Below are 19,722 nucleotides of genomic sequence, written 5' to 3'. Positions count from 1 at the left end.
CTAGCACCCTAATTCCTAGCACCCTGCATCCCCCGCCCTGCATCCTACATCCCATTCCCTGCACCTGTGGTCTTTTTCCTGCATCCCACATCCATACCCTGCACCCTACAGTCCATTTTCCGCACCCTTACGTGTTGTTCTTTGCCCTAGATCCCATTCTTTGAGCCCTATATGCCCTGCCTTCCGTCCCTGCATCTATGGCCTTTTTCTGCAACCTGCATCCCATTCTTTGCACCCGACACCATCCCCAGCACCCTATATCCCACTTCTTGCACCTGTGGCCTTTTCTTTGTACCCAACACTCATCCCCTGCACCCTCCATCCCATTCCCTTCACCCTGCATCCATTCCTTGCCCTCTGCATCTTCATTCCTTGTGCCCTACACCCTCTTCCCTGCACTCTACAGCCCATTATCGCACACCCTGTGCTCATGATCGTCTCTCCACCCGCTGCTCCATCCCCAATCCACCTGTGAGGCTTGGAGCCTTCAGGGTGACAAGCACCAGCGCGGTGCGTGCTGGCCCCGCCACCGCGAGCGCCCCATCCCGCTCGCACGCAGCCGCTTACCCGCACCCTGCCTCCTTCCCTCGGGCCGCTTAACCTCACGAGCAAAAGGCGCCCCGGGAGCTCTGTGAGCCCGGTACCGGGGCAGCGGGAGTCCAGAAGCAGCAAAATAAGGAGCGCCAGCACAGGGCTCCCGACGCGACCGCGGCAGGACTCGAACCTGCAATCTTCTGATCCGAAGTCAGACGCCTTATCCATTAGGCCACGCGGCCACCTCCACACCCGCCTCCCCGCGTGCCTTACTGAGGGAATCCCCGCGGGCCGTACCATGTGCGGGAGGGGGGCGGGACGGGACGGGACGTCAGCGCGGCCGGAAGCTCCCCCGCGCGCCCCGGTTTGGATCTGCCTGCTGCTCCAGGCCCCGGCGGCGCTTGCGGGGAGCAGGTGGGAATTTGGGGGGAAAACATCTGTATGGGGAAACATCTGCATGGGGGCATGGCTGTATGGGGGGCACGGCTGTATGGGGGGCACGGCTGTATGGGGCACGGCTGTATGGGGGGCACGGCTGTATGGGAGCACGGCTGTATGGGAGCACGGCTGTATGGGGGCACGACTGTATGGGGCACGGCTATATGGGGCACAGCTGTATGGGGGACACAGCTGTATAGGGGCACGGCTGTATAGGGGCGCAGCTGTATAGGCGCACGGCTGTACCGAGGAGTGCGTGTCTGTACAGGACAGTGCGTGCATGGCGGGCTGGTGGGCAGTGCTGAGCTCACCCCTCGCCTTTCCTCCCCCCGCAGCTGCAGCCGCCCGTGCCGGGCACACCCCGGAGCAGGGGGACGATGAGACGCGTGTCCTGGATGCGCCCGGTGCGGGGCTGCAGCCCGCAGCCCCGGCGGTGCCCGTCCAGCTCCTCGGCCAGCCGCCCGCTACCGCAGGAGCCCAGCCCCGAGCCCAGCCCCGAGCCCAGCCCCGAGCCGGCCGCCGGCCAGCGCCGCATGAACCCCCTCAACATCCAGATGCTGTCCAGGAGCCTCCACGAGCAGATCTTCCGCGGAGCCCAGGTGCGCTACTCGGCGGAGGCGGTGCAGCGCAGCGTGCGGCACCTGCAGCGCCACGAGCTGTGGGGCAAGGAGACCTCGACGCTGCCCGACGTGCACCTGCAGCTGCCCCGCATGTACGGCGACAACATCGACGAGCACTTCCGGCTGCTGGCGCAGAAGCAGAGCTTGCCCTACCTGGAGGCGGCCGACGAGCTGCTGCACTGCCAGCTGCCCCCGCTGCCCCAGCAGTGGGCCTGGGAGCTGGGCTGGACCCGCTACGGCCCCCACGGGCAAGCGGAGCCTGTCGACTTCCCCGAGGAGCGGGCGCTGGTGCTGGATGTGGAGGTGTGCGTGGCCGATGGCCACTGCCCGACGCTGGCCGTGGCGGTGTCCCCGCACGCCTGGTGAGATGCAGTGCCAGCAGGACGCTGGGGTCACAGCAGGGCTGGGGGACACGGTTTTGAGAGGGTGGGGATGGTCCTGAGCAGAGCCTCTTCTTGCAATCCACTGCTGGATTGCAGGGAAGATACAGCAAAGCCCCGGAGCGTGGAATGTGTGTCCTGCTTAGCAAGCACGGCAGTCCCTGGGGTTGATGACCTCCCTCCCACAGGTGGGTCCCGCTCAGCACCCCCTGGCACTGCGGGTGCTGTGACAGCTGTGGGTGCTGCGTGTCCCCCGCAGGTACTCGTGGTGCAGCAGGCGGCTGCTGGAGCAGCGTTACTCCTGGTCCAACCACCTCACCCTGGCTGACCTCATCCCCATGGAGAGCCCAGCAGGTGCCAGCTGTGCCAGCAAACAGGACTGGATGGAGAGAGTGGTGGTGGGACACAACGTGGCCTTCGATAGGGCGTTCATCAAGGAGCAGTACCTTATCCAGGTAATCCATTGAGCCTTTGCCTCGTACTGGCAGCTGCAATTTCTTACCCACATAATCATTTGCTTTGGCCCTTGAGGGTTATTTTGATTGATGCTGCTCTGCACGGCGTACTCCAAACTTGTGCTCACTTTGTTCTGCAGAAGAGGTTGAGGCTGGGTCTCTTTAGAGGAAGATATTCTTGCACCCTGTAGGGCTGTTGGAGGCTGCAGGGTGGCAGCTGGGGATGTGGCAGGTGCCTCTGAGCAGCTGACAGCCTGCACTGGGGATGCTTTTGGCTCTCAAAGGAGGAGTGTGGCAGGCAAAGTTTCTCTTAGCAAAAGCAGCTTGAGCAAAGGACTTGCAGCTCCTCCAGCAAATCCCAAACCCTCTTTTGTGCCGCTGTGTTGTGTCCCAGGGCTCCAAGATGCGTTTCCTGGACACCATGAGCATGCACATGGCCATCTCGGGGCTGACGGGCTTCCAGCGCAGCCTCTGGATGGCTGCCAAGCACGGCAAGAGGAAGGGGCTGCAGCAGGTCAAGGAGCACATGAAGAGAACACGCAGCAAGGCAGAGGGGCCGGCGGTGAGTGAGGGAGCTGAGCTGCTGCCACTGCTGTGGGTGGCAGGGGACTGTGTGCTCCTGTTTGCTCCTGGACTGGCAGAGTGGGAGCTGTTGGATCAGCTCCACTGAGTGAAACTCTCCCCAGCACATTTCAGATAAGGTCGCCTTGGTCGAAGCTGAAGCAGCAGCATCATTTAGTCCTGATCTTGGCTGCAGCTGGACATCCTCCCACACTGTCTGACCCCCCCTGCTGTCCACAGATCACCTCGTGGGACTGGGTGCACGTCAGCAGCATCAACAACCTGGCTGATGTGCACGCGCTCTACGTCGGGGGAGAGCCGCTGGAGAAGGAGGCACGGGAGATCTTTGTGAAGGGCACCATGGCTGACATCAGGAGTGACTTCCAGGTGCAGGAGCCCATCCCACCATCCTGCAGGCAGCAGGAGCTGGAGAGGGGAGCAGGGTGGCAGTAGCTGCTGGGGTAGTTTCCATTTTGCTGCACTTTCTTGCAGCTTTGGGTGGGCATGGGCTCTGTGCTCCTGCAGCCCCGATGCCTTGCTCTGTGCTGGCAGAGGGGTGGCTGCTTTGCCTGCTCTCACCTGCTGCTGTCCCCAGGACCTGATGACATACTGTGCCCGTGATGTCCAGGCCACACATGAAGTGTTTCAAGAGCAGCTGCCACTGTTTATGGAGAGGTGAGAGGTGCCAGGTTCTGGCTGGTGTTGGCCAAGGGGCTATGGGCGTGGTGGGTAATGGGTCCCTCTGTGCATGAGATGCACCTCCTCTTGTCCTTAGGGTGTCCTGAAGCTCTTTTCAGGACATGTAGGTGGGCAGGAATAAGCATCAGCACAGTGGCTGAAGGAGGTGAACAGGCTTCCTGAGGCAGTCTGGAATGATACAGTTTTGAGGTTGTTGCCTTATGTTACCTTATGGTTTAGGGGAGGGGCACTGAGCATTGTGTGAGGTTGGGAAACTCTGGGTGAAGACACAGTCATGGTCACATGTAGTGTGGTGCTTCCAGAGCTGGTCCCCTGTGGCAGATACCTAATTCCTTGCTGCTTTGGGGCCCAGGTGCCCCCACCCTGTCACATTTGCAGGGATGCTGGAGATGGGAGTGTCCTACCTGCCAGTCAATGGGAATTGGAAGAAGTACCTGAACGATGCTCAGGGTATTTACGAGGAGCTGCAGAAGGAGATGAAGAAGTCCCTGATGAACCTGGCCAACGATGCCTGTCAGCTGCTGCACGAGCACAGGTACCATGGGCTGGGGCTGCAGGAAGGAGCTCAGGCACTAGGTGGTCCATGGTGGGCTGTGGATGGGTGTGAGAGACAGGATCAAAGCTGTGATGTGACAGTGGTGTATCATCAGGTACAAGGATGACCCTTGGCTCTGGGATCTCGAATGGGACATACAGGAGTTTAAGCAAAAGAAGAATCCTGGGAAGAAGAAGAAGAAAGGCCAGGATGGCAACAGCCAAGTCTCCCCAGTAGCAATGAATGCAAAAGAGTCAGCACGGGAGTGGCAGGAGGGTGAGCACAGGTGAACCCTGGGGATGAGGGATCCAGGGGTGCCCAGACCAAGGGACAAGGTTTGTTGGTGCTGTAGGATGAATCATTGCTGGGCTATGTTCCATGCTGCTGCATGTGGTGAGGGACTGGTTTGATGTCCCTGTCCCCAGCAGGGAGAGAGCCCTTTTCAAACCAGTTCTCCTTGCCCCACCAGACCCTGGTCCCCCCAGTGAGGAAGAGGAGCAGAAGGTCTCAGCGAGCCAGCTGTGTCTGGAGCGCCTGAAGGAGACGGTCGCGCTGCAACCCAAGAGACTGCAGCACCTGCCAGGCCACCCGGGGTGAGTCGGGGACCCTGTGTGTCCCCAGGGCCTTCCCTGCACCTTCTGACCCATCCCTGCTGCTCCCCAGCTGGTACCGCAAGCTGTGCCCGCGGCTGGAGGAGCAGGGCTGGGTGCCTGGCCCCAGCCTCATCAGCCTGCAGATGAGGGTCACCCCGAAGCTGATGCGCCTGGCCTGGGATGGCTTCCCCCTCCATTACTCAGAGAAACATGGCTGGGGATACCTGGTGCCAGGACGGCAGGACAATTTGCCAGCAGCCTCTGTAGAGACTGATGGCCCCTCCTGCCCACACAGGTGAGAGGGATGTAATGGGGTGCTGGGCTGGGAGCTGCCCCACGGGGATATTTGGGAACTCCCTGGAACCCTGGTGCTGCCCAGGTGCTGCCCCAGACTCTTTGGGGTCTGTTATGGGTGCATCAGCTGTGTCCCCTCCTCTGGCAGGGTGATTGAGAACCTGTACAGGCAGTACTGCCTGGAGAAGGGCAAGGAGCAGCCCCTGAGGCTGGAGGCAGCTGTGGAGGATGAGCTGCTGGTGATGGACAGCAGCACGATGTGGCAGAAGGTGAAGGAAGGGATGGAGGGTTCCATGGTGGGAGGGAGGTGTGGGGCTGTGCTTCTTGTGTGCATGCAGTAACCAGCCCTGTGTGCAGCTCCAGGGGCTGCAAGTAAGAAATTCCCTTTAATAAGGGTTACTGGAGGATTGATGTTTGATCTGGCTTCCCCACGGTCCCTCTCTGCCGCAGATGGAGGAGCTGAGCCGGATTGAGGTGGATCCAGAGGAGAAAATGAGCAAAGCAGATCAGAGCCTGGTGCTGGTAAGGGGGGGGTTCCTGTGGAACGGGGTGGTGGATTGGTCTCTCTTTCCTTGATTTCCCCATCCTGCCATGCCTGAAAATGTTCTTGGCATTGTCTCACTTTGCTGGTCACAGGAGGAGATGGAGGAGCTGAAGTGCACAGAGAGGAGCCAGCCCTCGTTCCACCATGGCAATGGTCCCTACAACGATGTCAACATCCCTGGGTGCTGGTTCTTCAAGCTGCCTCACAAGGCAAGCTGGGGCTCCTGGGGCTCTTCCTGTCCCCACGGCGCTGCTGGGACCCACATGATCTCATCCCATGGGATTGGGTTGAGATCTCATCCCATGGGATTGGGTGGGGGAAATCCATCTCTGTACCTGGGAGAGGAGGATACACAGAGCTTTGCTGATGTGGAGTGGTGGTTTGCTGAGCCCTAACACCTCTTTTGCTGCTAAAGGATGGGAATGATAACAACGTGGGAAGCCCTTTTGCCAAGGATTTCCTGCCCCAGATGGAGGATGGCACCCTGCGGGCTGCTGTGGGCCGCACCCATGGGACAAGAGCCCTCGAGATTAACAAAATGATCTCATTCTGGAGGAACGCTCACAAGCGGATCAGGTGAGCAGCTGCTTTCATGGTGGGGAGTTTGTGTGGATGCACGGGGGCTCAGCATCTCACCTGCTGTGTGTCTCCTCAGTTCCCAGATGGTGGTGTGGCTGAAGAAAGGGGAGATGCCTCGTGTGGTGACCAAGTACGGTACCCAAATCTGGACTGTTGTTCCCTTCACCCCGTGCCAGGAGGGCTCTTGCAGGGTGATGCTCATCCTTGCCTCTGTCCCAGGCATCCTGACTATAACGAGGAGGACGATTATGGAGCCATCCTGCCACAGGTGGTGACTGCAGGCACTGTCACCCGCCGGGCAGTGGAGCCCACCTGGCTGACAGCCAGCAACGCCCGGGTATGGCCACGCTTGGATCCTTGTGGGACTGTTCTGGGGCGCCCTCTGTGTTTTGGACTGATGGGAGCTGTTAGGGTGGGATAGGAGTTGGATATGGATGTGGAATTTGAGGTAGCAGGGCCAGATCTGAGGTCCTCTTGCTGATGTGGTTTCATGGGGAGAAAGGAAGGAGTGGGGAGGCTCTGGAGCTTCAGGGAAAGGGGAAGAAAACACCAGCGTACCAGTTTCTGTCTGTTCTCAAGCTCCCCTTCTCCGCTGGAGTAACCAAGTGGAGGATGCTTCACATGGGTTAAACCTGGTTTTGACATTAGGAGCAAAACTTAAAGGCACAGGGAATTCTGTGCTGTGGGAGGAAGGCTGCTCCTGTGCTGTGGAGGAGAGGGATGTGCTCAGCTGGGCATTGTGTCCTGCAGACTGACCGGGTGGGCAGCGAGATGAAAGCCATGGTCCAGGTGCCACCTGGCTACTCCCTGGTGGGAGCAGACGTGGACTCGCAGGAGCTGTGGATCGCCGCCGTGCTGGGCGAGGCGCAGTTCGCTGGCATGCACGGTGAGCGGGGCTGTGCCAGGGGAGAGGCTTGGCTGCATCCTCATCCTGATCCCGTTTGGCATCCACCCCCTGCTCCCCTCCCGCAGGCTGCACTGCTTTCGGCTGGATGACCCTGCAGGGCAAGAAGAGCAACGCCACCGACCTGCACAGCAAGACGGCCGCCACCGTGGGCATCAGCCGGGAGCACGCCAAGGTCTTCAACTACGGGCGCATCTACGGGGCGGGGCAGCCCTTCGCCGAGCGGCTGCTGATGCAGTTCAACCACCGCCTGACGCAGCAGCAGGCGCGGGAGAAGGCCCAGCAGATGTACGCCGTCACCAAGGGCATCCGCAGGTGGGTGCTGCCCGGGACAGAGCCCCGGCGCTGCTGGCACTGTCCACGGCAGCTGGGTTACTCGCTGTCCCCTCCAGGTTTCATCTCTCTGAGGAGGGGGAGTGGCTGGTGACGAAGCTGGACCTGGCTGTGGACAGGGCGGAGGATGGATCGGTGTCGGGCCAGGATGTCCAGCGGCTCCAGAGAGAAGCCATAAAAAAGTGAGATGGTCTGACCCTGCATCGGGATGTGAGGCAGAGGGGGCTGCAGCCTGATGGGCTGTGGGCAGAGAAGGAGGTGGGGCTGGATAGTCTTGGTCTGCCCTTCCTGCTCCTCCAGGGCCAAGGAAGTTTGGTTTGGGGGCTGTCAGCCTCATCCACTTTCCCAGTGGAGAGTTAGCATGGTCTCATGCTGCTGCCCCAAACCAGGAGGGAGTGTTTGAAGGTCTCAAATGGGGACCTGCAGCCCCCTCCCACTCTTCCAGCAAACCTCCCCTCTGCCCCACAGGTCCCGGCAGGGGAAGAAGTGGAATTTGGTGGAGCAAAGAGTGTGGGCTGGAGGCACTGAGTCTGAGATGTTCAACAAGCTGGAAAGCATTGCCTTGTCCCCCTCCCCACAGACCCCAGTTCTGGGCTGTCACATCAGCAGGGCCCTGGAGCCTGCCATGGTCAAGGGGGAGGTAAGGATGCAGCTCTGGGCTGCTGAGATTTTGGCTTCGCTTATCTATTCCAAAATGGGTACCTGGTGTTCAGCCCCTCTATATTGCTGGAGGCCCACTAGACTCTTGTAGCCATTCAGCAACCCATTGTTCCTTTATCTCCATGCCATCAAGAAAACCCAACCACCCAGGGTCTAGCAGATTTCTCCCAGGAGCTGTCCTGTACAGGTACCAAGCCCTAGTCTGCAGTGCTCTTACTGTCCATCTCTTTCCTTTCACCAGTTTGTGACCAGCAGAGTGAACTGGGTGGTGCAGAGCTCAGCTGTTGACTACCTGCACCTCATGTTGGTTGCCATGAAGTGGCTGTTTGAGGAGTTTGACATCCACGGGCGCTTCTGCATCAGCATCCACGACGAGGTGCGGTACCTGGTGCAGCACCAGGATCGCTACCGGGCAGCCCTGGCCCTGCAGATCACCAACCTCCTCACAAGGTGAGATGTGATGCTCTGCTGCCTCCTGAGGAGGAGCAGCAGTGACTGGAGCAGGACAGGCAAGCCCCAGAGGCTGGGGTTGGCTTTGCCTGCAGCAAGCTGGTACAGAACAGTTGTATTCTGTTCAGGGCAAGTTAGCAGCACTGGAGGCTGCAGCTCCTTCATGTGTGACTCAGGTGGCTATAAATGGACCTCAGCTTTGATTGCCAGGGATAATGTACTGGCAAACAGAAGATATGATCAGCTTTTGACCCTGCAGGGATGGGGCCAGTCACTGGCCCTTCTGGGATGCAAGTGCATTGCTTCATGCTCCCTTCAGGTCTGCAGCTGTCACATGGCAGCAGCCTTTGGGCTTGGTTGAGGAGCTGGGAGCCTGAAACTCCTTATTCCCTGCCTTCAGGGGACAGCAAGGGGCATGGGCTCATCTCTGCTGTGAGCATCAGCACTGTCACCCCTCCCACACAAGGGGTGTTCCTGCTGCTTCCCTGCCCCATGCAGAACTAAGCTCAGCTACAAAGCTCCTGGCCTCCAAGGGCTCCCATTGATCCAGCTCTGGCACAGCCAGTTTTGCCAAATCCCCCTCCCAGCACCGTGGGGAATTTGGTTACACAGGAGCTGGCCAAGGTGAGCTGTTTCTCCTGTGTGGAGGCAGGAATGCCACAAACAGCCTTTCTGCAGCCACAGCAGGGACAGGCACCCTGATGTTCCTGCCTTTGTGCTGGCTCCTGCGAGCGCAGGGCTTCCTGCTGGGAAAGTCATGCATCTGCTCTGCCTGCCAGAGAGGATTAGCCAGCAGTGAGGGGCTGGATTCTTCCACTTTTCCCAGGGAGGCTCCATTACTTATAAGGAGGCACCATTACTCTTCCTCCCATGCCCACTTTAGCAATCATTGACCCTCCTGCTATCCAGGACTTAGGAAGTACCTTGTCCCACACCTGTGGGTGCATAATACCCTGTGAGGGGTGGCTGGCCAGTGTTTGGTAAATGTGGCTGATTTGAACTGGGTGTGACAAGGCCAAGGATGATGTCCAGCACTGTCCCACCTGTTTGCTTGTTCTCCAGGTGTATGTTTGCCTACAAACTGGGCCTCCAGGATCTGCCACAGTCAGTGGCTTTCTTCAGTGCAGTGGATATTGACCAGTGCTTAAGGAAGGAGGTGACCATGAACTGTGTGACGCCATCAAATCCCACGGGGATGGAGAAGTATGGCATCCCTCAAGGTGAGTGGTGTCCGTGCAAGCTGCCCCCTGTAATCTCTGCACAAGCCTCCCCAGCTTAAGCAGAGCACTTGGCCTAAGCTGTCATTCTCTGGGAATTCCTCTGTTCAGCTGAGGCACCTCATGAGCCCCTTGGTTCCTGACAAATCATCTGACTTACAGGGCAACCACTGTGCTGCAGCCTGCTCCTCTCCTCAGTCCTCAAGCAGTTTGTGCTGCTGCTTTCCAGATGATTGTGACAGTGATGAGCCTGGCTCTGTTCTTCTCCCACGCTTTGTTTGCTTTGTGCCCCTTGGAGGAGCCCTCCTGTGCACTTTTAACACAAACCAAATTTAATTTCTTCTCTGAAAGGAAGCACCTCAACAACCTTGTTTATTTTGTCCTGCAGACCCAAACTTTTCCATCTTTCATTCCTTTCCCTGCTTCCCTGCTCTCCCTTAGCCAAGAACAACCCTCTGGTTGAGAACTCTCTGGCATTGCTGCATGCTTCCTCAGCAGTCCCAAGGCCTGAAGTCATCCCTATCTGCACTCAGTGTAACCCTCCAATTGCTGCAAGCAAACATTTAACTCATGGCTGGGAAAGCAGCTCCTCCTCACTGTGCAGCAGCGCTTTCCCAGATAAGGGAAGAACCTGCCCTCAGATTTGTTCTCTCAGTCACTGCACACATCAGATGCTCCACCCTTAAGTTACCTTTATTAGGATTCTTAGAGGCAAAGGGTGCTTTCAGAAACAGGATTTGTGCTCTGTAGGCAAAAAGGGCCCTTTTCACCAAGAACAAGGCAAATGAAACAAGTGCATCACAATCAGAGTCAGCAAAAACATAACAGCAAAACTGTGCAAAACCAGCCTGGGCAGAGGAAGCTGTGGGCTCTCACTGCCCAGGAGCTGCACACAGCAGCTTCAACTCCAAGGCAGAACAGCTCACATTCCCAGCTCCCTGCTGGTGCTGGTTTCTGCATTCTCACCACCACCCAAAACAGAAGTTTGAATAAATTTAGGGCTTTCTGTGCTAGATGCTCTGAACTAAAGCAAATCCCAACCATCGCTCTCTTACGTCGCACAGTCTGAGTGTACTGCAGGGAACTGACTGTCCCCTTGTCTTCCAGGGGAAGCACTGGATATATATCAGATAATTGAAATAACCAAAGGCTCATTGGAGAAGCAATGACGACACCAGAGTGCCAGGACAACTGTCCAGACCGCATTCCAAAGCCTCCCTGTTCTTTCAGGAGCAGATCTTTTGGCAGGGACTGATCCCAGTCGCTCTCTTTCCTTTTTGCTGTAAGAAGATTTTCATAGCAGCACATTCAAAGAGCAGAGGCACTTCTGATGGCAGCAGCCAACTGTAAAACCTGAGACGGGGCCAGAGTCGCTCCCATGGACACAAAGGAAGAAGGCATAAGTATTTGGCAAGAGAAGCAATAAACCATCATCTCCATATCTGCAGCTCTGAGACCAAGGCAAGTCCACCATGGAATGGGCACTGTGAGAGGAGGCAGTGGCAGCAACTCCAGATTATTTTTTTCTCTGTCTCTTCTTTTTGGGTTCCTGGTTCTCATCTGTCTGCTCCGCTGTGCTGCTCTGGAGAGGGGAGGGAGAGAGCAGCAGTAGTGTGTGATTGTTTTTGTGTGAGTAGTCTAAGGAATGTTTACCTAGAGCAAGAAGCCAGCTGTGCAGAACAGGATTTAGCTCTTCTTTTCTCACTAACAAAATGACCTGAGTATGGGATTCCTGTCTGATACTTTTCCCATGAGCCACCCCCTCTCCAGTTCATGCTGGAATTTAGGCCATGGGCTACCAGTAGCACAGAACAGGGACTCTGTCCTGGGTTTTGGCTTGTTGAAACACTCAGGAAAATATGGACAGAAGCACCAATAAAAACCTGGACAATCATCAGAGTAATTTGTTTATTTTTCTTAGCCAGCATGCTACACTGCCTTCACCAGCACTGTGGTAGAGATGGGTCTGAGAATGATGCCTTTCAGAATTTGCCCTGGCAGGTCTTTATCTACAAAGGTTTGCATACAAAACCACTTTGCATCATGCTGCAAAGGTCTGATCCTGAAGTTTCACACCTCCCCAAGACCAGGGACACAGAGCTGGTGCATGAAAATAAAGGCCACTTGAGGCAAAGGGCTGGGGTGCAGGGAGTGTTCTGAGAGAAGCTGTTCACTCCTTCCTGTCAGCTTAGTATTAAAATGAGAGCTAACCCAGGGAAGACAAGCTGTTCTAACCTCACACATTCCTGCACAACTCACAAATACAGCTGGCTTCTAAAGAGGAGGAAAGCTGTCAGTAGAAGCAGCTGAATGAGTTCTGACCTGGTCATTGTGTGCCTCAGCATCCTCTGAGTTGTGCTCCTGCAGGGCGCTGTCCAGCACGGACGCGTTGATGCGGAAATCCCGGGAGGTGCTCAGCTTCATGTACTGCATCAGGTTCACCTGCAGCAACCCAGGGCAAACCAGGCAGGGAAAACATTAAGCCATGAGCATCTTAAGTTTAGTTTTCTACCTGTCTAGTCCCTCCCACAGCACTGGGAGAGAGTCCATCACAGTAATAACACAGAACTGAAGCACAAAGTGAAAAAGCACCTGCCCCCGTGCAGTCCTGAAAGCCAAGTGATTGCCAGCTACTCTCACCCTTATGTAGGACCTCGTGGTACATTTCATGACACAGACTGGGGGAGAGTGAGGAAAGCTGGCACGAGGTGTGCATGCTCCTGTTCCACCAGGAACCACAGGTCACAGGCAGGACTGATGTTGGCATGGGCTGGTATCAGTGTGGCAACAATTCAGCAGTGTTGGGCCAGGAGCATGGGCAAGAGCTGAAAGGTCCTAACACCTTCCTAATTTGAGCATTAATAGAGACTTTAACAGCAGCCCTCCACCATGCCATTGATCCCACTGTTCCACAGGTTCAGGTCTCAGAAGATCTCTGCTTTATGTTACCTTTGACTTCTTGGAGAGATGGATAAGGAACTTCTCATATTGCTCAATTGCAAAAATCAGGTTTGGGATTGGCTTGGTCTCCCGAAGCACCTTGGCCTGAAATGTGAGGAGTGAGATGGGTCAGATTTGGAAGGGCACAATGGCACTGCAGCATGACATGAAGACCACAACATTCCCAGTTTAGGAAAGAGTCTTCAGGAGCCTTGCTCTGTACCAGTCCTACCCCACCCTGCACACCTTGCCAGCTTTGTCACTAGTTTTAAATTGGCTCCCAGGATAGTTCTGCAGTGAGGCTCTCCTGTGTATGGTTTTGTGCTCTGCCTGCAGTCCACAGCCCTGATATCCCTGTCAGCAACTCCTCTGCTCCAGCTCTCCCAAGGCATCACAAGCTCAGGCCATCCAAGCAAAGAGCACCCTGACGTTTCACCACATTGTTGTCCTGCGTATTTACCACCACTGGTGTTCATTCCCCATGGTGACAGAGTGGCAAAGGACATGCAGCTTTTCAGCCCATTTCCATACACTCAGGGAAGAGCTAGGAAGATCATACTTGTGGCTTTTTTAAACCCTTAACATCACAGGAATGTCTGGGACAGCTGACGAGACAGAGAAAATGCTGTCTGGGAGCACAAACAAAGGACATCAAGGACCAGGAACCTGCCAGCCTGCTCACTTGCTCCCAAACAAATAATCTAGTCATTTTCAACTGCTTTAGTGGAATCCATTCCTTCCTTCATCTTTAAATGTACTGATAAAATCAAGAAACACTTAAAAGAGGATGCAATATCAATAATTAAGTTCAATAAATTAGCCCATATCTGTAATTTCACAACTTACCCAAAGTGGTAAAAATATCAGACAAGGCAGATTATCCAGACTGACCTTTGTTTCATGTCCATGAGATTTTAAGCTGCATTTAATGCAGATGGCTTTTTTGTTGTGGTTTTTTTGTTGTTGTTGCATTTTGTTTGTTTGTGCTTTTTTAGCATTTTCTCTGTAGTTACAGTAGATTAAATTTGATTTTTACTTAATGGCCCAAATGAGAAATTGTCTGGTGATCTGTAAGAATCCACCAGGTACCACAAGCCTCGAGGTACATGATCCTGCAACTACAGCCCATGTTCTAATGGAGTGAGTCAGTCTTACCATTACTGTGGAGACTGCAGCAGCTTCACCCTCTTTCTTCTTCTTTTTCTTCTCTTCTACAAAGCTTAAGCTCTCACTGTGAATGTTCTGAAGGAGGATGCCAAAAGATGTGTCATTAGAGGGTAAGCAGGGAAGAAAGGCCAGCCAAGAAAGGCCAGAGAAGTCCTTGCTCAAGCCAGCTAACAGCATTACCAGCTAGGTAACAGAAAGGTAGCTAGCAATATAGGGGTGGAATTAGGTGTGATCTCAAAAAAAAAAAAAAAAAAAAAAACAAACCAAGAAAGAAACGAATATAATTTATACATTCAGAAATGTGCATGTATGAGAAGCCCCCAGCAGTGAAGCTCTGCACACCATGACACCTTCCCCAATATGTTGTACAGTTCCTGTGGTCCTCACACAAGTACCCAGTTCCTCTCCAGGCAGATAAATCCCAGCTCCAGCACTGCAGTCTTTGGCACCCACATTGCTTCACACTGTGATGACTGCAGTGTTGTTGACCTTTATTTGCCATTGTGGTTAGCAGCACTATTAATCTTATCCAAAAAGCCCCACATGAACAGAGGGGAACAAAACCCAGCTAAAACCCAGCTCAAGCAGAAATCAGCATGCTCAGTCCCAATGGTGCTGAAATGTCTTACACAATATTTGACAAAGTAAAGCTTGAACTGGAAGAAACTCAGGTCATGTCAAGAAGATTAATAATCCCCAAGGGTGGCCATGTACTGAAGCTGATACACCACTCAGCATCAGACAGACTGGCTGTGATTCTGCCAGTTAATTTAGGCCTTACCTGAACGTAAGTAATGAATGAGTAACACTGTGGGGTCAGATGGGAGCCTGAGAGCTTCACCTGCAAAGGAGCAGAGAGAGAGGCTGGTGTTACTCCTAGCTCAAGGCAATGAGCCATTTCCCCAGAAATCTGCTCACACTCACCAGCTTTTCCAGTCTTCCTGGGATCATATTTGAGCTGCTGCGGCAAGCCTGGATGTACTGCAAGGAAAACAGGAGTTTCTTCTAGGTGTGCTGTTCCCATCCTGCATCCAGGCAGAGCTCAAAGAGCTCATACAATGGCACAGTGGGGAGGGCACGATTTGCACTATTCTCCCTCCTGGGCTTGTTATATCCCAAGTGCCATGTCTGCATCCCAGAGCTCTGAGGAGAGCTCTGGGCAGTCACCACCTCATCTCAAAGAAGCTCCACAGGCCTGTGTTTCATGGACCAGCTCCCCCAGGTCCTGCTTCAGGGAATGGGTGGGTGGCAAGGACAGGGCTGGTGAGCACTGTGAGAACACTGAGTGCCCTTCATTGTGCACACAGTTGTGTAGAGGAACCCACAGCACACGCTGGAAACAACTCTGAGCCATATAAAGCCAAATTCAGCTAGAGAGAAGCTTTCCTTTTATCTCCACTGGTACAACTGTCACTGCTCAGAAAGGTCACAAAATCAAGGGCATGAAAGCCAACAGAACAAGGGCTCCACTCTCCTGCAAGAGATCAACAGCCCAGTCCCAGGTGTAGCTGCTGCCAGGGGACACTGTGAGCTTGCTGCAGCAGATGGGGAGAAGGTTTTTAGCTCAGAGGCAGCCCACTGTCAGCAGAGCACACTCACATGTTTGATGAGGGAGGTGAGAATTGTGTATGTCTTGCTGAGGCTTCTCAGCAGAGTGTCCACACAGCTCCCTGCTGGGAGTGCAGTCTGCACCAGCTCATGACAGACTGTCAGAAGAGTTCCCAGCTGCAGAATTATACCTTTCTCCAGAACCTGAGTTTGGTTTGATGCCTGAGAGGAGTCTTCTAGAAGAAAGAGATGAATATCTGGTAAATATATATTTTATGAATCCAGTGGTGCAGGTGGGAGGCACAAAAGACCATCTTTGTGTCTGATGCACAAAGCCCCAGTGGGGCAAGGTGAAAATAATCACTGGAGAGATTTTGTGACAACACCCTTATCTTACTTTGTTCATGTGGAACCAGCTGAAGGGAGAGTATAACCTGACCTCAGATGATGCTATCTCAAAATCCTCAAATATGTTTTTGCTCTGTCTTTATCTGTTTTTGACAAAAGTGTAACAGTAAGAACTGGACCACTTTCATTACCTGATGTGTCTGACCCCAGACTGGTGAGTCTCTTGATAAGCCAATCCACCTCTTCAAGGACCTTATCCACCTGACCCAGAACCAGCAGCTGAGACAGAAACAAATAACAAAACAGGTTTTTGGAGGAGTTTGGCACAACAGGAACCTGCAAGCTGCTCCAAGCACAGTAGCCCTGGACACTGCAGGTGTCACACACACACTGCTCTGACTCACACAGACAGTGGGGGCTGCAGTCTTGGCATTCACCACAGCAAAATGGCACCGACCCTGCATTTCTATGTCCTGGGCAGAGGAGAGAAAACAAATTCTGGTGAGTAAAACTTTAACTGCTGTCACATAGTTTGCACCAGAGATGCACTCAATTCTGACAGCACTATGTGATGAGAGCTCAGCTGCTCCTGCATCATACCTGATCTATATCTCCCAGGCAGGCGTGGATGTCTTGTGCAAGTTCCCGCAGGAGACCCACAGGGCTCTTGTAGAGAACATGGACACTGAAGAGCAGAGACAGCAAACCCTTGCAGCAAGAAATATCCTCTGTGGGGAAGAGGAAGTGACACAGTGCCAGGTGCAGAGCTTGCCTAGCTACTTAGGAGCATCAGACATCCAGTGAAGGAAAGTCTCAGATTCAGTATGGATTTAACAGTAGGTGAAAATCCTATCAAAATACCCCAGCTACAAAAGCAGGGTTTAAAACATCAGGCTTCCCATATAATAGTGCAAGGGGAACCACTGGAGCCATAGTTGGGTCACAGAAAAATGGTGACCAAAAGTATTGAGGAAGTGCAATACAAACCCTGGCAAGAATACTGTCTTTCCAGAGTATAAATCCCAATTTGAGCCTAAATAACAAGGGAGAAAAGTCAAGCATCTGAGTAGCTTCCTTTCCTTCAGAAATGCTAATAGTTTTAGCTAATACTCAAAATCACAATGTTGTGGCAATCTGCCACTGAATGGGACCTGAATGTATCTTAATGAAGAGGTAAAACCAGGACAGAGTTTGTAAGGGTCTAATATCAGATCTGGCACATCACATCTAAACATGCTCCTCAAAGCTTACTTACCAAGAGCATTTTCTTTGCAAACTCTAACTGTCCAAGTCAGGAACTGAAGGAACTATTTAAGAGGAGAAAAGGCATGACTTTGAAACAGAATTCAAAACACAAAACTACTACTACTACTAAAAATTCAAGACACTAAATCACAGCAAAGGAAGATGAGTAGAGAACCCAACTGTGCTCTGTAAAGTTCCACAGGGACACTTAGCCTACTAACAAGTCAAAAGCTGAGACCTAAGAGAGGGTAATGGCTATACATTCCTTTGGACAGAGTAACAGCTCCATTTAATTTAAGGTAAATGATGACTCCAGACTTCTGGCACAGTTAGTGCAGTTCCTAGCTTGTAAAATCGAGGCACTTTAGAAAATGACTCCTAGCATGGAAGGATTTAGGCACTCAGCCAGTTTGGACTGGACACAAGTTTGCTGGCCTTTTTTCCTCTACTCTCATGTGGAGGCCACACCATAACTAGGCTATGTAAGGAGTCCCTGCTCAGGCAAAAAAATCATTCAGCTGCCCAAAGACAGGATCAGAATGTGCAGGAGTGGGATGGCAAGCCAACTTCCTCTTAAGTGATCTTACAGGTGTGTGACAGGAGAGCCCTTCACAGTGTAACAGAACTGTCCCTTTGACCTGGTGTGGTGTGTGAGTGGAGGCAGGACACACGCCAGAGCCCACAGATGCCAACCCCATCTGATAATCTCCTTCCCACACTATGGCTGTGCCAGCTAGACACCATGTGAAGGCTGAGGAGTACCTGCTGTGAGGCTGGATCCAGGAGTTTGGACAAAGTGGAGAGAACTGTGATGAGTGACTGCATTTCCTTGGCATTGAAGTCATCTTCAGCACTGCTGAGCTGGTTCACCAGGGACCTCTGGTTAGGGGAAGGAAAACACTCCCTGAGTGTGAGTATGTGTTGCATAAGCAAATAACCAGAAGCTGCAAGCAGATAAAGGGATCAGCAGCAAGGAGAATGACAAAGAGTGCAAAACCAGGACTCTTCTCAAGAACAAGTGCTGATTTTTGATAGGAGTGCTTACATACAGTTCTGCATATGGTCAGTGTGACTTTTAGAATACTCAGGCAAGTTTATGCTGCACTGAAGAACCTAGAGTTCTGTAAATACACATGCACATCCACCCAGCTCTGTAGGGCACCCTGAAGAAGCTTTCCTTAGGGATGAGAAACTTTTCTGAATTGCTAGTGAATCAGTGCCACAGTTGCTATCACATACTCAACCCTGTGGTCAAACAACAGAGAGCTAGCAGTGTTTCCTGCCAGAATCCCAAATGCTTTGGAACACTTGCAGCACAGTGGTACTCACCTGAAACTGTCGGATCTGGAAGGCAGCTTTCTCTGTGACATTAATATCCGTTTCTTCTGCGTCACCATCAGTAATATCTGGCAGAGACAGAGAGGTGCAGAAAAAAAGCTAAATGCCAAGAGCAGAGTACAGGATTTATTTCCTAAAGTGGGAAAGACTGCTCACAGCTAGAGGAGGAATACAGACTGCAGAACCATGGTGAGCTGAAAAACATGTTAAAGGCAAACTTCAAATAGATGAATGCTGTATCAGACCCCAAATACCCTCTGCTGACAGACTGAGAGCTCTATAAAGACAGGCAAAACACATCTCTAAAACTTGCCTCTGGTGTGAAAATCTGTGCTACTTAGCCCACTTTGTTACTGAGAGACAAGAACCAGACCCATCTCTCCCTAGTTATGGATGAATGGTGCTGGGTCCCTACCTGCCCACACATGGACTGGAACCTAGAGGGTAGAAACCAGAGCAGGATTGTACCATGTGCCTACCCAGGGCTTGCAGAAACTGGGGGATCCTGGCAGAGTACAGCTGCTGCACCGTGTTGAAGATCCTCAGCAAACCTTCCAAGCACAGAAGTGAAATGCTTTTGCCCTTCTTCTTCCCTGATTCTTCAACAACAGTGGGAATTGAAGTGTACCTCCAAAGCAGAACCCTGTGGGATGGGAGATGAGATTTACTCCAGTAAAGCTGGCTGCACAGGGCAAGAACTAGATTCTATTCTAAGGATTGCATTTTTAATATAACTAAACTAGAAGGTCTTTTACCTATAGGAAAAGGGTGGGGGAAGAGATCTTTTTTAAGAAGATATTATTTCAATGTCAGGAAAACAGCTACTGCATTCTTTCTGCACAGCTAAATAATTTAATTCCTTCCAGGTGCCAAGGGACCTCCCAATCCCATTTCAAGTCCATCTTTATGCACTCATTTTTTCCACCCAGCTTTCCCTCTTTCTCAGACTACCCTGACCACTGGTGTCAAATCCACCAGTGACAAAAAGAGCTTTTCTCGTGGCATGTCAGAACTGTGAAATGTCAGAATTCACTACAGGACTGTCTATAAATAAAATCAGAAAGGTGAAGGCAGGCAAAGCAAAGTAAAAAAGCTGTGAGGAAAGCAAAATTGTTTGGCCCAAAGGAGACTTTTCTATTTGTAGGCAAACATCTTTTTCCTGCTTCCCTAACCCCACTTCTTCCCTTTTTTGTTCCCCCTCCTTTCTTCTCATTAGTTCTGTTGCCTGCACAGATGATCTTATTCTGTTTCAATGTCCAATCACGCAAAACATGTAGCTCACATGTAGTCCTAATGATTGCAACAAAAATAGCCTCTATTATTTGGGGTGAGACACAAAA

General features: G+C 52.8%; 2 protein-coding genes across 2 annotated transcripts in view; one reads left to right on the top strand and one right to left on the bottom strand.

Annotated features, from left to right (window-relative positions):
* The first annotated feature begins 870 nt into the window (after nt 1-870).
* On the top strand, nt 871-11,690 carry POLG (DNA polymerase gamma, catalytic subunit). Its single transcript, XM_079318222.1, has 23 exons — nt 871-948; nt 1,308-1,954; nt 2,232-2,427; nt 2,822-2,989; nt 3,229-3,375; nt 3,584-3,663; nt 4,040-4,222; nt 4,338-4,498; nt 4,692-4,815; nt 4,886-5,110; nt 5,258-5,378; nt 5,560-5,631; nt 5,746-5,862; nt 6,069-6,229; nt 6,309-6,362; nt 6,452-6,569; nt 6,983-7,118; nt 7,205-7,451; nt 7,529-7,651; nt 7,938-8,109; nt 8,371-8,579; nt 9,642-9,799; nt 10,904-11,690. The coding sequence occupies exons 2-23, from the start codon at nt 1,350-1,352 to the stop codon at nt 10,963-10,965; spliced, it is 3,639 nt and encodes a 1,212-aa protein (XP_079174348.1). The 5' UTR covers nt 871-948; nt 1,308-1,349; the 3' UTR covers nt 10,966-11,690.
* Nucleotides 10,464-19,722, bottom strand: part of FANCI (FA complementation group I) — a 23,923-nt gene continuing 14,664 nt past the window's right edge. Inside the window, exons 24-37 of the mRNA XM_079318221.1 lie at nt 18,862-19,025; nt 18,374-18,450; nt 17,807-17,923; nt 17,055-17,106; nt 16,400-16,527; nt 16,204-16,272; nt 15,991-16,078; nt 15,503-15,687; nt 14,828-14,884; nt 14,685-14,744; nt 13,892-13,978; nt 12,746-12,841; nt 12,119-12,238; nt 10,464-11,378 (exon numbers count right to left, since the gene is read on the bottom strand). Coding sequence (XP_079174347.1) covers nt 11,313-11,378; nt 12,119-12,238; nt 12,746-12,841; nt 13,892-13,978; nt 14,685-14,744; nt 14,828-14,884; nt 15,503-15,687; nt 15,991-16,078; nt 16,204-16,272; nt 16,400-16,527; nt 17,055-17,106; nt 17,807-17,923; nt 18,374-18,450; nt 18,862-19,025 — 1,366 coding nt within the window. The 3' untranslated portion in view covers nt 10,464-11,312. The remainder of the gene's footprint in view (nt 11,379-12,118; nt 12,239-12,745; nt 12,842-13,891; nt 13,979-14,684; nt 14,745-14,827; nt 14,885-15,502; nt 15,688-15,990; nt 16,079-16,203; nt 16,273-16,399; nt 16,528-17,054; nt 17,107-17,806; nt 17,924-18,373; nt 18,451-18,861; nt 19,026-19,722) is intronic.

The sequence above is a fragment of the Erithacus rubecula genome, assembly GCF_903797595.1.
Source record: "Erithacus rubecula genome assembly, chromosome: 14".
Lineage (NCBI taxonomy): Eukaryota > Metazoa > Chordata > Aves > Passeriformes > Muscicapidae > Erithacus > Erithacus rubecula.
Note: the sequence above shows the minus strand (reverse complement) of the source record. Positions and strands in the feature narration are given on the sequence as shown.

What these genes read in the sequence shown, in the direction of transcription:
- POLG (XM_079318222.1), top strand. Translation starts at nt 1,350, where the DNA reads ATGAGACGCGTGTCCTGGATGCGCCCGGTGCGGGGCTGCAGCCCGCAG. An exon ending in GGCCCCTCCTGCCCACACAG is followed by an intron (nt 5,111 to 5,257) that starts GTGAGAGGGATG and finishes CTCCTCTGGCAG; the next exon opens with GGTGATTGAGAACCTGTACA. An exon ending in ATGCCTCGTGTGGTGACCAA is followed by an intron (nt 6,363 to 6,451) that starts GTACGGTACCCA and finishes CCTCTGTCCCAG; the next exon opens with GCATCCTGACTATAACGAGG.